A 17,707-nucleotide genomic window follows, 5' to 3' on the forward strand; every position below is an offset into this window, starting at 1 on the left:
TGATGGTGTTTATATACACTGCGTGTGTGCTAGGTTTTCTTGAACCCATCCTCTAATCGATTAATAATTAACGAGGCAGAGTGCAGCAGCTGCTCAGCTTGGTATGACGACTGCTGCACTGACAGTTATTGAGAGCGTTATTGAGACATGTATGTTCAGCGTCATCTCAGCTTTGTGCTGACCTCACCAACCCCGCTTTCATCACGCATGCTGACAGGCCTACATCGGCCAATCATGTTCTCACACTAGTCAAAACAGCTTCAAACCTCTCAAGCATATTTGAGCACTTTCACTTGAATATACTCTTCAGGAGAGTTTTGTAGTGAATGCTCTTATTTTTGATGTAATAACTATATTTATGCAACAGAATAATTAATATAAGAATGCAATTTATAATTCTTTAATAAACATTTTCAACTCACACATTTTTAAACATTTGTAATACTTGGCAGAAATGTTCACTTGTGTTCGAATTGCAAGTCCTTATGCAATGCAGTGTGTGTGTGTGTGTGTGTGTGTGTGTGTGTGTGTGTGTGTGTGTGTTGGGGGGGGAGGGCTAATGGCCAGTGCTAAGATACTCTCTGTCTCTGTGGATAGAGAGGACAGTTCTCTCCAGGCATCAGTGCCCATGGCTGTTTCTGGCCTCTGCTTGGCCCCGCTGGCTGTGATGTCTGTATGTGTGTGTAAGCGGAGTGTGTGCGTGTAAGCGGGTTTTTGTGTGTGTGTGTGTGTGTGTGTGTGTGTGTGTGTGTGTGTGTGTGTGTGAGAGCAGAACTGACACTCGGGCCCCAGTGGCCTCAGGGGAAGAAGGCTCGCATGGCAGATCTGTCACCCAGGAGGTGGCTGAGTGTTAATGCTCCCGACACGGATTAAACACTGGTGGCCAGCGCAGTGGAGGCAGGGTCAATGTGGCAGCCACTGACAGCCTTGCTGCACCATTCCTAGACGGCCTCGTCCCCTCATCTTTGCCTTTGTCTCCCTTTCTCACTGTGTATCACATGAGCACAGATCAGAACATCTCACTGGCCACTGCAAGGGCTTTTCTGGCTCAGTGGGGAAAAAAAAGGAAAATGTGTGTGTACAAGCTATTTTACATTTTCTATAGATTTAACTTTATTCACCTCCTACAAACATAACAAACATTAAAACAGATTATGAATTGAGAAAATAAAAGACAGATTTACAGTATATCCGTACGCACAGTGTGCATTCCTTCATGTTTTTTCTCAGGCTGAGAGTCATGAGCACTGGAATCACGGGGGCATTTGATTCACTATTAATATTATCTTTCTTGTATTTTAATTGAGAAAGCAATGCAAATTACTTTAGGTGCCCTTCGGAAAAAATATTTCATTTTAAATCTCTCACTATCACATACACGCACACACAGACACACAGATACACACACACACACACACACACACACACACATAGCCTGTAGCCAGTAGTCAGTCTTGTTAAACTTCTGATATTTTCTTATAATTTGGCATGATTCCATAGCCCTCTCACTGACCCTCAGCGCGTTGGCTGGCAGCTACACAACATAAATCTATGAAAGAGACTCAAACTTCCCCATCACGATTTTGCACACACACACACACACACACACACACACACACACACACACAGATGACACACTCACAATCATAGTTTAGCTGGTCAGTTTTTTATCTAAGAATGCTTACCAAACATTAATATTTTTATAAGAACTTGAATGATACTTTTTAATAATTATTTCGCCATAAATCAGTCTGGATTTCAGCAAAACTTCTATAACTATTAATCTAATTTAACCTGTACAACAACAAAAAATTATTATTGTTAATAATAATAAAAATAATGAATTATTTGTTAATTCAGATCCTTTTTATGCTTTGTCTGCTAAATGCAAAGGAATTTATTTAAAGCAGGAGAGGGCTGTTAAGTACTCGCGTCGTTTTGAATGTTTGCACTTAGCCCTGTTGGAAAAGAAAATTTTTCTTTTCTCCAGGAGCTGCTGTTTTGTGCATCGGGCAGCAGTGTAGATTGGTTGCTTCTCTGCTAACCCACTATTTCCTCTATAATTAATTTGCAGGATTGTATAAACTCTTCGTGCGGGCATCTTTGTCCTTTCATATTCTGCCATGGCTTTCCTTCTCCCCCTCCAGGGACAGCGTGGGTGGCAGCGCCCGCTGCCAGCTCTAGCTGCAGCTCCTGGAGTTGTTTTATTCACACTTTTTTAATCGCAGAGTGCTTTATTATTAGGTGCAGGAATTACACCCAGCCAGACGGATCAGCTCAAGGATCCACAGAAATGCATTAAGGCTGAATCTTATTAACGTTGCTGTTCTTAACACTGCAGGTGGAGTGTCTCCGCTAAGGCTGCTCTTCGCAAATCACACACTCAAGCCTACACTGCTGTTTTGCTTCTTTTTGATTAAACCTTTCCACTTTTTTTTATCTTACACATTCAATCATTGCACACCTTTTTCACATGAATGATTTTTACAAAAAAATATATATATATCATTCTTAATGATTATTCAATTGTGCATGGTTTCAAGACGAACAATCCAGGTACGTCTTATGGATTCTAGCTTGTTCCTCTCTTTATAATTGGTTAATAATTATTGCTGGTCAAATAGACCCAGTGTTGGCTTAGTGAAATATAATCAATAAAGCATTGCGACACATCTATAATGTAGAAGAAAGCACTAATTTACTCCTAAGGCTGACAGGGTGCAATTTATCTACCTTCTTTAATCACTGACACTCACTGCTAATAATACATAAACTGCTTAGAGAAGAATTAGTTCTGCAGGAGTGATAGAATATTTCAGGAGATGGGGGAAGGTAGACCACTGTCTCTGCTCATTAGTTGGAGGCCATTTGACAAGTTGGACCCTGTCTAAATGCCCTAGTGACTGAATTGGAACAGCTTTCCCAGGCACTTGCTGGGACATTTTTATTAGCGTTTAAAAAAAAGCATGTACTTACAGTGTAGTTGGGCTGAAGCTAGAGCATACACACATGGTGGGAGGCAAGCTGGAGATTTTTCTGCCACGTTTAGTTTATCCTCTGATTTAGTCAGTGTGTTAAGGCACGAGGCACTGAATTGCACTGCACTTTTATCTTGTCCACCATGCATGCATGCTGCTGAGCAAGAATTTGCATTAGTGTGCTATTATGAATATCTGTGACAGATCCCCAGTCCTGGCTCCCTGCATGGAAATGAATGGGCTCTCCCTCTCTTCTCACGGGAAGATACAGCTTAGGCAATTCCACTTTAGTGGTTAATGTAGCAGCTTTTGCAGTGAGGGTATAGGAGTTCAGCTTTCCTGCTGGGCTAGTGTCAGTTTTGAAGATTTGCTTTCTTTTCTCTCTCTCTCTCTCTCTCTCTCTCTCTCTCTCTCTCTCTCTCTCTCTCTCACACTCTCTTTGGAAAGGCACTAGAAGTAGTAGGCTACCTGTGACACAGTATGATGCAGATTACTCCCAATCAGACCAGACAGGCACAGCTTTCCCTCTGTGCACGTGCACACACACACACACACACACACACACACACACACACACACACACACACACACGCACACGTTTTCTTACTATCATACTGAAAACAAATATTTGTCTTATTATCTTTCTGAAGACTAAGATTCCTGTTTTTGGCTGAAAGGAGTGAAACCTGATGTTATCTTCTACTGTTATGCCCCATCCGCCTCAAGGTTTAATATTTTGTGCATGGGATACTTTCTCTTTTAGCCACGTTTGTAATGAGTGCTAATTTGAGTTAATGTAGACTTTCTGTCAGCTCAAACCAGTCTGGCTCCATCTACAATGCAAACTGCTGTTCAGTGGATTGTTTTTGTTGTTGTTTTTCACACCATTCCGAGACTGTTGGGTGTGACTGTCTCAGAAGATCTGCTTCTAAAATACTTGAACCAGCCCATCTGGCACTAACAACCGTGCCATGATCAAAATCACTGAGATCACATTTTTTTCCATATTCAGATGAATAATGCAAACATTAGTGGACGTCCTTGTCCTATATCTGAATGATTTTATGTATTGCACTGCTGTCTCTTGATTACCAATTTGGTTGGTGCTATGAACAGCTTCTTACTGTTCTTATTAAATTGGCCAGTGAGTTTATTTTGCTATTACAGTAAGTGGGAGGCCATGCAGCCATAATGCTCTACACATCAGAAACAGATGGCATATCCCTAGTGGCTGTGTGTATGAGTGTGTGTGTGTGTGTGTGTGTGTGTGTGTGTGTGTGTGTGTGTGTGTGTGTGTGTATACCTGGCCCGAGTGTCATACTTGAGAGTTTGCCTCCAGAGCATTGTGTCTCTATACATAGTTATTTGGGTTATATGACAGGAATATGCTTTAGTTTATCAGTGCTGAAACTCAATGCCTGAAGCGTCAGTCTATCCTGATCCTGTCTCCGTTAAAGCCAAATCTACTGTTTTTAACCATGTCAAAGTATACTGTTTAGTCTTTTTCTCTGCATGTTTCTGTAAAAAACTGTGATCTCTAAAAATAAACAGGCAAACATAGCAATCTACAATTTACACAAAAAAATCTCAAGAATTTACAAATTTAAACTATTATAATATTGTACAAAAATACTACAAATTTGATTTGAACATATAAGTAAGATGAAGCGCACACACACACACACACACACACACACACACACACACACACGTATATGCTGCTTGATGGTGCTTTACTCCATGTCTATTTAAATATATGTATATTAATATTTAGCACTGGAAAATAAATAAAAACTATTTAACATTTTATTTACTTTTGATTTTCTTTGCATCAGTTTGTAAGTAAGAGATTTTCTTTTTAATTAACAAAAATCACGATTTTTATATATTTTTAGAAAAGCATTTTGTGACAGTGTGCTAACAGTACTATATAAGACAGGCAGGAAAAAAAAGATTTGGGTCACATAAATATTTTTTTTTTGATTTGTGGATAAATTGTATCTTTAGCATATCATTTGTTCCACAATGGTACAAAAAGAGGAAAGCTTTTAACAGAGATTTTTGGGACACCTTTAACAGCGGATATCATTGCAGAATTTCGCAGCTGATGAAACTGCCAAACTTCTACCAGAAATTGGAAGACAATCAAACTGAATGGTTTCCGGGCTGCTGACTTTCATCAGATTGCTTTAAATTGGTATACAATGTATGGACATTTAGGAATATTGATAAAAATTCTCTGCAACATGCTGTCAGATTAGCTCATTTTAGCTACCTGACTGCTATTAGAAGTGAGGTTGAAGGAAGTAATGGAAATGTTACTTTAGTTGTAGTGTGTTCAGAAAACAGGTGTCATTTGAAGTGAATAAATATTTATTAGGATGTTTGTTAGCAAAAAGAAAACTTAACCCGGAAGCTAGCATTGGCCAGTTCATGCCCAGCATAGGGAACCTGTGGGAAATTTCTGATCTTCATTAATCATATCACAACTAATACAGAGCTACTGTTTAGATTTAGTTTTATAGAATAACAATTGTTGAATTAATGCCTCAAATTTGATTACAATGCATAACTACAAATGCATTTAGATCGTTTGCTGAACTGCCTGCACATACATACAAAGTAAATGAGCCATTTCATTTCTAACTCTTACCTACCTTCATGTCTTGATTGACAAATCCTGTGATAGCTCCACAGACATACTCATTAGGCCACTACTGAACTTGCTTAAGCGTGGCTGTCCAATTAGTGCTTGGCTGAGAGGTGCAGAGTGTTAAGTGCCTCCTCTTTTCCCATTATCAAGGACTGTTCATTCAGCACAATCTGTATTATTGCTACCAGCTTTATGGGCTTTTCACAGAGTAAGAAAGCAAATTGCTAGCAGCACTTGTTTTTTTTCTTTCTTTCTATGTTCAGAAAGCAGTATGTCAGCCAATATCTGGCCAGCTCTGCTGCTAAGGAATTACGCAGCGCCAGCATGGTGTTAATCGATGCAAATGGAATTTTGAAATATTAAAATTGCTACTGTGCTGCTAAAGTGCGTGCGTGCGCACACACATTCACACAAAGCCTGACAGAGGTTGTGAGATTGCGATGCTTTGCAGAGACAATAATATGGCATGGCTGTCTGCTTGGGTTATTTCTGTAAGCTGCTAGGGCTTATGACACATTTGTTTGTTTTTGAGGAGGAGGCATGAGGATGTCATATATTGCTGCCCACTGCTTAGTCTAACCCTCTGTATGGCCTTCTTTCATCTGTTCTTCCTTTCTTTCTCTTCTTACAGGTCTTTGTATTGACAGTGTGGCACTTTGAGCTGTTCATGTTGCCTCTTTTTCTCCTGCTGCTCATCGGTTGGAACTATTTCCACATCACGCCAGGCGTGGGCAGCCACAGTCAGGACCTGGTGAGTGCAGTGACATCTTACACACACACACACACACACACACACACACACACACACACACACACACATATATATATATATATATATATATATATACACATATATACACACACACACACACACAATCAACACATATTCAGACATGGAAAATATCAGCAGCATGCTTTACATGTATTCTGTGTTTGAAAGAAAACACAAAAGATTATATTTTACACATTAATTAATGCTAATAGTATACAAGCAAATACAGCCACAGTCGGGACAGCACACACACATATGCACAAACACACACACACACACACACACACACACACACACACACACACACACACACACACACACCCACACATGCATAAGCACACACACATGCACAAACATAGAAATGTTCCCTTTAGTCACAGCCTACATAGGTTCACATCTGAAAAAATCAACATTATGTTCTATATCTATATATTTGAAAGGTGCAGTTAAAAATTAATAGTTTTTATAATAATAATAATCATATTTATAATAGAAATATAATAATAATAATATTTATAATAGCAATATAATAATATTAATAATAATAATATTAATAATAAATTAGTTAATAAAATAATAAATTTATAAATTAATTAATTAATTAATAAAATAATAATTCATTGTACATAGAAAGGCTAGGATAGATTTATAGCGTAAACCTATTATAATAAACTACATGGCTAAAACTATGTGGACACCTGTTTAACAGAACAATATGTGGAACCTCTCTTAGCTGGTGTAACAAAGTTGAAAGCACACAATTGTCTACAATGTCTCTTTACACTGTTTACACTGCATCAAGATTGCCTTCACTGGAACTAAGAGGCCTAACCATGTTCCATCAAGACAATGCCCCTGTGCACAAAGCACACACAAACTCCATGAAAACATGGCTGTCAGATTTAGAGTTGAAGTACTTGTGTGCCCTGCACAAAGCACTGAACTCAACCCCACTGAACAACATTGAGATTGAAATGCTGGCTTCCCTCATCAGTGCCTGACCTTATTAATGCTCTTGTGGGTGAATGGAAACAAATCCCTGCGGTCACACAAAATCTAGTGCAAAGTATTTTCTTAAAATTGCTATCATAACAATAATAATAAAAATTAGAATGCAGTATAACAATCACATTTTTATGTGTCAGATGTCCACATATTTTTAGCCACATCATATACCTACTAGATTATGTTCTACAATTACTCTATATGATTGTATTGTTTTTAGAATTATTGTTATAAATATGTTGTAGACAATTAATATGGGGAACAAATGCAAGATATTTAGGCCTTTTAATTTAAAACTACAGTATGCATTTCATACAAAGTGTTTGTTTGTATTTTGTTATTAAATATTGTTGAAAATATTGTTTTCTACACACTTTCTATGAGTATTTATGAGATGACATACACCTCTACACAGCTTCTAAACCCCTTCTCATAGATTTATTCATGAGTTTTTAATGTAAGCACCCCATATATTTGTCTCCCTTATCATAAACATAATAATAATAATAATAATAATAATAATAATAATAATAATAATAATAATAATAAACAGTAACAATTATAGATAAATATAATTCTAAAATATATTATTTAAGTAATATTCTTTGTGAAGCTGTTGCCGTGGCCTCTGTTGCCATTGCTTTCAGATGCAACATTTGTCCCATGTAGTCCCAACACATCTTATCACTTCAGTGACACTCCTATTCTTGTTGCCTGGGTCTCAGGCTGTGAGCAGAGCTGTGCTCTCTGAATAATGTTAAAGTCTGGGCGCAGCAGTGTCCTGACCTCTTCTTCCCAGTAGAATCAGAACACCAGTGTCACATCCTGTACACGCCCAGGGACAGCAATGACTTGATGTAACACGATGCAAGCACAGGCAGCCCAAATTAAATGTTTTTCATTTTTTCCCTTCCTTTCTGTTTTCTCTGTGAGTGTGTGTGTGTGTTTATGTCGTAAAGAAATGAGATTGCTTGGCAGTGACATGGCTCTTGTGATGAAGGCCCCATCACACTCACCTTTCTTTTTTGTACGAGGTCACCCCATGATGTAGTTGCTAAGGCAACGGGCCTCTCCCAATAGGGGTGGACATACAAGAGAAGGTTTTCATTACGAGGTGTTTGTTAAAAAAAATGCTCTGGCGCCTCCATGTCCCCACCTTGCAGACTCTAACTGCACTCTCCTTTTCTTTTAGGAGAGCATCTCTGCTGCAGAGGATGAAGATGAAGATGAAAAGGTACTTTCATTCTTTTTTGCGCATATCTTTGTTTTTCTCTTCTATGTGAATAATTCCAGTCTGAATGTTCATTAAGCTCAGGGTCTGCCCTTGCAGCACTATAATGTGTCGTACTGTCTGTCCAGCCTCTGTGTTTAACTTGCAAAATCCAAGTTAAATAGACTTGAAATGAGGACAGGCACTGTGACTGTCTCAGTGAAGCACATTTTTCCTCTAGCGTCAGTGTGGCCTCACGGGAATGTTCCCTCAGACCACAAATGGATTTTGGTTGCTTCGTTGCGCTCCTTTAAAACGCAGAAATAAGCACAGAATGGAATCATTAATTGAAGTCAGCCTTCCTCTAGGGAACAGATACAGTGTGAAAAATATCACAACAGACACATATGAATTGGAAGGCTGGTCTTTAGTTGAACTTGGGATAAATAAATAAATGGTGCCTCATTCTCTTTGTTTACACTAAGCGCAACAATCATTTACCGGCTTCAGGTACCCACAATTTTTGTGTTCTTTTTTTGTACAAATCATAAATCACTTAAAAGTCATTGTGCTCCATGCAGTCGGAATGTCATTTATTGTGTGGCTTAACCATTAACAATGTTTATTAAGTGTGTATAGTCATAGACATAGCTTATAGCCATATTAGCCACTTTGTCTACTCCAGAGGGGATTGAGTTTAAGGAAGATGATGTGTTATTGCTTTCTGACTGTGGAAGTGTGAAGCTCCGAGTCTGTGAGCACTGACCCCGGCACTGTGTGGCTGCAGGCCCAGGATTTATATCCATAAAGCACTAAATATATTCAGTCGCAATGACTGCAGGCAAGTTTCATCTTCAGAAAGGAATCGCTCTGCTGAAGCAGGTCTCTCTTCCAAATACAGAGCTGAACGGCTAATTCAAAGATGATGCGTGTTATATGTGTGTGGATGCCCAGCAGCCAGGCAATTGTGATAAATCTTAGAAGGAAAAAAATATCTTTGATCCCAAAGAAATAGCAATATTAGGCCAATTACAGGTGGCACATAAGTGCTGATTGTAAATACAATGTGTACGTGTTTTTCATGTTGACTTGAAAGTGATCTTAACTTAATTTATTTTCCACCAATTTTATTTAATTTGTCTAATTAATTGCATTTAGGAGAAAAGAAAAGCTCACAGTTCAGATCCAGACCACCAGTGAGCAGGATTTGTTTTTTAATATACTGTAAGCCGTGCTTTTTTTTTTTTACTTTTTTTTTTTACATAATTTACATTATATGAAAATTAAATGTGTTCTTTTATTTAAATAATTGAGCAGAATAATTGTCTTGTTGTAAATTTAATTAATTTAAATGTACCTGATTTCTATTATGGTTGAAAGCTGTGACTTACATTTTACATTATAAATCATATTGGCAGATCAAAAAAGCAAAAAAGTCCAGCCTCTATGGAAATGAATTAATTATTAAATTAAGGAATGCCAAATAAAAGAAGTAAAATTATAGTATTTTTCTTTTTTATTCTCCCTCGAAAAAATATTCAAGACAATATGTTACTTCTAGTAAAAGAAAGCCTAAAGGTTGTGTTACAAAAATCTGGCCTTTAAATGTAAATCTCTCCTGGGGATAGAGAGATCATGTACAATCATGTGTGCAAAGAAAGACATGTCCCTTTGCCCTTAGGTAAGAGTCAGATTGTGCAGATCGACACTGGTTTAATCACATCAAAAAATGAGAGGAAAAAAGAAAACAGCTCGCTGATTTAATGTCCCAGATAGCTGAGAGCCAATGTGGCCTGGTTGTAGAGGATCACACATACTCCAAGCCCTACCCACCCCATAAAATTTAACTGTACCCTTTCTGCCCTTTTACCCCTTCATTCTTCTCCAATGTATCACCTTCGTCATACAGCACAAGGACATATTGCTGGTAGTAAATGTAGCATGGTGCAGTAAGCCTTGCTGATCCTATTTGTTCCCATTTATGTTACACTTGTGATCCATAATCCTTATTTCCTCTTTTTGTAAGATAAAATGAATGAAGAAGAGCTTATTGGTGTATTTGCTGTGTACTTTTCATTCTGTGTTAATTTGATCCCCATTAGACCAAGGACAAACACTCATGCACACACGTGTACACACATAGTTTAACATTGGGAAACCATTTCTCTTCTTCACCTCAAAATTAATTAGCTTGAAACGTAAAACCCAGAATTGACTTAACCTACAAAAACACATTTGTATGAAGGAGTTTAAAAGAGTGTAAAGCATGGCATTTTGTCTGTGTTGAGCCCTGGCCTCAGTGTGTTGCAGATGTACAGAGTCTCGGAATGGGTAGTTTTTTCTGGTTTCCTGTGCCAGAGGGAAGAAGAATAGCTGTGAATGAAAGTAGTGTCCCTTTCTCTCCCAGGAGCTGTTATAGACTCTTGTTGCACTGTCTGAGGAAAGAGAATGCTTTTTAAACACAAACATAGGCACCACTCATCCTCCCCTCAATCACAAGCCTCGCCTCCACCACCACCCCCCCGACTTGGCACTCTCTCTAGATGTCATTATTCCTGTCATTATTCGCTCCTTTTGATGTAAGGCTTCTTGGCTCCCTTTAGCTTGCATTACTCCTGTTATCTCTAGCTCTCTACATCTCCCTGCCTCTGGAGAGCTCCACACCATGGCTTTATTGCTGCACGAATCTCTGATGGGATCATTCTACTTTGGACTTGAGATTATACTTGCAATCTTGGCTAAGTAAAATGGACAGCCCCCCCACAAAAGTCCATTTGGTGCGTGTCTGAATTACACCGCAACCCGATACTCCATGATGCATCAAGTGCAAAACGGCAATGGGATTTCCCATTCCTCTCATATTAAGTAAAAACATCACTTTGTATTACAAGATTACATACACTGCCGCAAGTTCACTTACATAAGATCACAGACAGTAATAGATTTATCTTTCAAGTGCAACGCCACACTCAATCTCGCTGATAGCCCTCACAATGAGAAGTGTGATACCTGCTGGTCTGCACTCTACAAAAACAAGCCAACACTTGTCCAGTGAAGAGTTGTGGATTGGACACTGTATTTCTCTCCTCCTCTCACACACACACACACACACACACACACACACACACACACACACACACACACACACACACAAATCGCTGGGTGTTCATCCTGATTGCTGATGGCCATTTTTTTTTACATCTATTTCTTTCACCACTTAATCTTTGATTGTGATGCTCCTCTATTGTTTGGGGTTGACAAAAGCTGAATTTTTTCTTACTAAACTTAGAAAGTCGCTCATTTTCTAAACCGCCCCAACACAAGAGATTCGAAGTTGCAGTTGCTCATTACAGACCATTGAGCAGATGAATTACTCCTGATAGCACACTGGAAATAAAGCCCTCTTTATCTGCCGTTTTTCAAATGACTGACATTTCTCATCACTCTTTTTTTTTTTTTTACCTCTTTAGGAATCAGAGAAAAGAGGGCTGATGGAGAAAATCTATATGGTTCAAGAAATTGTGCTCACTGTCCAAAGCGTTCTTGATGAAATAGCATCTATCGGAGAAAGAGTAAAGAAGTAAGTGTGAAGTTTCTACATGATCTTGAATTATGGACTGTATTCAAAAATACATTGCATAACCAATAGAATAAAAATAAATAAAAAATAAAAACGCTTTATACTTAATGATGTTCAAATGCCAGTGAAACAATGTTTAAGCACCTTTTTCAGAAGACTTTTTTTTTCAAAAAGAAAAAAAAGTGCAAACTAAAAATGTCAAAATGGAAGAGAGTTGAGCAATATTAGATGAAATATTAGTAGTTTTACAAGAGCACTAGTAGGATCGGTTCCAGGCCAAACAGTAAGTATAGCAACATATGTACATTTATATTAAATCCTGTAAATGTTACACATTTAGTGGCTGTTTTCCTTACACTTTTCTATATTTCTAAATATTTATCTATATTTGTTTATTAATATATTAATCTATCTAATTATAATTTTTGCAGGTGTTAACAAATTTACAAAGAAGCTCCGCAACCCACATGCCATTGAAAACAATGAATTACTGGACTTCCTCAGGAGAGTGCCATCAGATGTTCAAAAGGTATGATTTTAGCTATAGTATTTTATTACGATTTAACATTTTTTTATGACTATACAAAACTAGTCAGGTAAACATGACAAATAAATTAAAATAAAAAACAACAAGTAAATTGGTTTGTATATTCTAAAAGAAACGACTGACAAGCAAGATACCATCGCTACTGAGCTAACATTACTATACTGTACAGTTTGCTGTTTCTAACAAAAGAACAGGTACTTACCATAAATATATAAACTCCCACAGCCATTTACCGTTGGGTGAAGCCTGTCAAATATCTTCATAAATCGGGTGATTAAAAATATTAACACTTACATTATTGCGACAATATAAATTTATAACACAAGGAGGCCAGTTACTATTTATGAACCTATTGTTGGGAGACCGAGAGTTCAAATTTGGATGATGCCTCAGCCTTCTGTGGCATCCAAGCCAAGGGAGCAGATTTGGCTCTACTGTCTGGGTGGGAATGATGGCCATAGTCATGGGCATCTGTGAGCTCATGTGTGCAGAAGATGGCAGATAGTGTTTTCTTCCAAATGTGTTACGCTGTACTGTGGCACAGCATGAGCAGCAGTTTGATAAGATGAGGTTGGCTGGCTTTATGTGTCTCAGAGGAAGCACATGTTAGCCTTCACCCTCCTCAGTTGGTAGCTGTTGTATGATGGGGAGAGCTGACAGGTGGAGAGGAATTGGCAGGTGAAATGATTTTTGGGAAACAAAATCGAAACAGAGAAGAGTTCCAAAACTTTCATTGTATTTTACAGCATACTTGGATAAAAGCAGCTCAGCTTCAATTATTTTTTATTTTCTCTATGGTTCCTTCCAACTTCTCAGTTACATACATTTAAAAACTCTTGCTTAATGCTTTTTATTTACTGGCTCCTTATTACAACATCTGAACAATCTAGGTCCTGTTTTGTGTGTGTGTGTGTGTGTGTGTGTGTGTGTGTGTGTGTGTGTGTGTGTGTGTGTCTGTCTTAAAATTGATATAAGGGACTAGTGAGTACTCTAGCTTGTTTCCACTCAGCTGAAGCGTATACATGAACTGCACCAAAATCCTTGCTTGTACTGATGATGTACCACAGTTTACAGATGCAGATTTGTTCACACATTTCAGTACTGTGTCTTTAAATCTGTGCTCATTTCTGCACTGCTTTGATGAATAAGGGCCAACATGTCTTGATATGCTGACCCAGTGGCCCTGATGGGTCTGCTTTGATCTCTACTCAGTGATGTCACTTCAGTCTCATCTCTCATTATCAGTTTTGTTTGTGTGTGATGAAAGCCAAGTGATCTTGGAGTAATGACGAGCCGAGTGAACATGACACTGATTTATTTAATGGACAAACCACCCTGAACTCTTACTGTATGTAATTCACAGTTACATCAGAGCTTAGAGTGTTCTGAAGCCATTGTAAATCTACCCTGAGTGAAGGAAGGATTTTCATCGCGCGACCAGAGCAATAATTCAAGGGTCTTTAAAGCTCATCTTAGTGGTATTATTTGGCTTTGGCTTAACGTGTTAGTAAAATCTGTGGCCTTTTTGTTTGCACTTAAGGGCTCTGATTCAGGCTTAAACATTTTGCCTTGTTTTGGCATTGATTAGATCATTTTTAGCTTCCTATATTGAATCTCTGCACTGAGGTGAAAAAGTCTAGTGAAGGAGGCAGTCAAAGCATTAAGATGGAGTTTGCCAAAAATGTATATTATATAAATAGTATTTTTTTCAGATTTTTTTTCCCCTTAATTACATTAATAACAATATTTATAATGGTGTAGCGGTACACAAAAGTTACAGTACGTACCTTGCTTGTTGAGTCATGGTTCGGGTTAATTTCGCTACGGTTAGGGGGAAGATGTGCAAAACATAATTTATTAATAATTTACAATTATTAACGTTTACATTTTTAAAACAATTTTAAATTAAATGTCTGCTTGGTTAATTAATATATGAAATATACACACAAACACACACACACACACACACACACACACACACACACACACACAAAATTGTATGCACCACGGTGCATTTGCAGTCAGGAATGCATGCAAATACCTATATCTCTGTAGAGATAAACTGCCTACCCAAATGAACAATGTATTACACAAGTTCAGATTGAATTTCTTTTCCGTTTTTGGAAGCGACTTGGCAATTAGTGCCATTCAGTTCTTCAAACCCAAAGCCCCCTAAAGTGGATTTCTTAAGGCAGATCCTCTGTTCTGAAACTAGAACCATCTGTCAGTTCTGAGGGTGGTTTCATGTTTTGGTGAAGCCACCTTATCTTTGTTCCCTCTGTCTCCATCTTTCCATTTTCTAATCTGGGCATGTAATTAGTGTGTTCTCATCTACATTACATCTACACTACTAGGAATTGTTTTGGGGAAAAATACACAAAATAAGTTGACTTTCATGTCTTTTCTTACCTGAATTTGACTCCTTTCCATTATTTTTTTTTTTTCTTAAAGTAGCATGGAATTACTTTGTAAAATCCGAACAGAATTTTTTTGTATATTTGAATGTATTTTTTTTTTAAGCTATCAAGATCAATTTATAACAGTATATCTAACTTTTACATGATGAAATAACATTGCGAAGAAGCCATACGTAGGAGCATGAGCAAATACAGCATATGAGAGTTGAACAGCATCTTAAAATAGCTGCCTGTAACATAACAATCTATAGAAGTGTTTCTTAGCTTTCCTCCAAAGTTTGTATGTATGTATTTGTAGAATAATCTTTTTTTTCATTATGATTATTAGCACAGACAGTGGGGTCAGGGTTGAGAAGCATGCATAAACCCTAGCTTTGTTAGTGGGTATTTTTTAAGTTTGATGTGTATTTCTACTGTTTACTGAAGTATTATTTATTTATTTATCAAGCTTAACTAATTTATAACCCTAATAAAGTAAACCTATATTGAGGCAGAACATTCATCTTGAAAAGGTGATCTGAATATTGCGGATATGCCTGGTTATTGATTCAGAATAAAGTGGCCATTATAAACTACTTCATTATTTTTACCATTTTTAAGCTGCCGTTGTCTTTTAAATACTTGTTAATAGTTCAATACTTTTATTACTTACTTGGGGTCCATGCTTGTGAGATGTGTGTTGGCATACTGTGAGGTGTGAAGTAATTTTACATACTAATTTCTGTGGCTCGTTTGCCCCTATACAAGCTTTCTAATATTCACACTTGTGGGTGTGAGCCTGTGTCATTTTTAGATAAGTTACCTATTACAGTAAGCTAATCTTTCGAACTTTGCAGGGACATGCACCACTGATGTATGTAACAGTAGTTATATAATTATATCATTTTGAAACTTAGGATGATGTAAACTGGATCTGGCATCCATTTTTTTTAAACTTAAAGATGTGAATGATTAGTAACATTGTGTGGGTCTGTAGCAAAACCCTATGGAGAGATCTCTGACACAAGCTCTAGAGCAATACTAAAAGGAGGCGGAGGAGCAAAGGTTGTAGATCAAGATGCCTGCAATAAAAAGGAAAATGTAAGTTGCATCTTCGGAAAGACCAGCAGAAGCTCACGATCAAGAGAAGCACAGCCCAGACACACATTCCTGCCTACGAGCCGCTATAATTAGTCTCGCGCAAAAAGTTTCCTTGAAAGGACATAACTTGTAACTTGCCTTACTTAGTGACCTGGGATAGCAGGGCTAGTCGACTGCTACACATCTGCATCCAATATAGTTAGGGCTTGCGATGTTTTAAAATGGTGGGGTGTGGGGGGGATTTTATATGCTGCTGCACTGGTAAGGAACCATTCACTTTCAAATTCTTTCTTGGTGTGAATAATCCCCTCTGCTCCTGTGTTTTATAAAATGATTCATTACAGGCACGCCCGCTGCGCTTTTCCCCTGCAAGCAACTCTTCTCATGGGAGCCATTACTGCGCGTCGGCCTGAGCTCAGATTACCTGCCTCCCACCAAAGTGCTATTTGTTTTTACAGGTGCAGTATAGTGAGCTGAGAGTGCCTGGCATCCAGAGTGCACAGAAGAAGAAGCGCTAGTGCTCATGCAAGTTGTTCCGGATGAAAGGGCGAGACAGTGTTTGAAAGTGGTCTCCTCCCATCCTGTAGAATCAGGTGGCGCCCCCACCCATCAGACTTGTCTCCTGTGGGGAGGTTGCTCAGCCTCTCTCAAATGGCAGTGTGCGTGCATGTGTGTGTGTGTGTGTGTCCGTGTGTGTCTGTGTGATAGAGCATTATGTCACTCAGTGGTTTGCAGACCAGCATGTTGGGATGTAATTAACAGAGTATGATCATGATAAATAAAAAAAGCAAACCCTTCCGTGATAGTGCAAACAACAACAAGCAATTAAGAAATGAATGAACACAATACTACTATACATTAATAAGTGACACAAAATGCCCTGGTGGTGTATTAATCATTTGAGAATGACAGGTTTTGTATTTTAATAAAAGGTCATTAGGCCTGATGAAGTATCTCCTCATTTAGACAGTAAACAGCAAACTATATTGATACAATGTAATGCCATGAGAAATACTGATTTAAACAGTAATATTTATTAAATAGTCGAAATCAAATATGACCTTTTTGTAAAATGTACTATTGAATGTGTATGGATTATATGCTTTGTATCAATATTTTTTATCCTTTATACTATATTTAAAATAACATGTTTATAAACTTATAAAGCTAACTAATGGTTTGACTTTTATGAGTATGTTATTTTTCTCTGCTCACATCCTCAATACGATACCATTAACTGTGAAGGATGTTCTCTGTGTGTAAACACAGCGGCGTGCGTCGAGGCTATGTGATTATCCAGCGTATCCCTGCTTTACTGGAGGACTCCGGCCATGACAGAACCACGCTCACATCAACACATCAAAGACCTGCATGTGTCCAGAGCAGTGGGCTAATGCACTGCTTTTGTTGTTCTTTTATAAAAACAAGGTCCAGATGAGAGAGCTCATCTCTCTCTCATGCTCTC

General features: G+C 38.0%; 1 protein-coding gene and 1 long non-coding RNA gene across 3 annotated transcripts in view; both read left to right on the forward strand.

The window, feature by feature from the left end:
* mctp2a (multiple C2 domains, transmembrane 2a) overlaps positions 1–12,217 on the forward strand; it is a 33,420-nt gene extending 21,203 nt beyond the window's left edge. For both annotated transcript variants that reach the window (XM_046864737.1, XM_046864738.1), the window contains 3 exons: positions 6,263–6,382; positions 8,601–8,642; positions 12,089–12,217. In XM_046864737.1, coding sequence (XP_046720693.1) covers positions 6,263–6,382; positions 8,601–8,642; positions 12,089–12,202 — 276 coding nt within the window. In that variant the 3' untranslated portion in view covers positions 12,203–12,217. The remainder of the gene's footprint in view (positions 1–6,262; positions 6,383–8,600; positions 8,643–12,088) is intronic.
* A 411-nt stretch (positions 12,218–12,628) lies between these two features.
* Positions 12,629–17,425, forward strand: LOC124395860. The gene is made up of 2 exons (XR_006927688.1): positions 12,629–12,727; positions 16,701–17,425. It is a non-coding gene; the product is annotated as an uncharacterized LOC124395860 (long non-coding RNA).
* The last annotated feature ends 282 nt before the right edge of the window (positions 17,426–17,707 follow it).

This window comes from Silurus meridionalis, chromosome 13 (genome assembly GCF_014805685.1).
Source record: "Silurus meridionalis isolate SWU-2019-XX chromosome 13, ASM1480568v1, whole genome shotgun sequence".
In the NCBI taxonomy this organism is placed as follows: Eukaryota; Metazoa; Chordata; class Actinopteri; order Siluriformes; family Siluridae; genus Silurus; species Silurus meridionalis.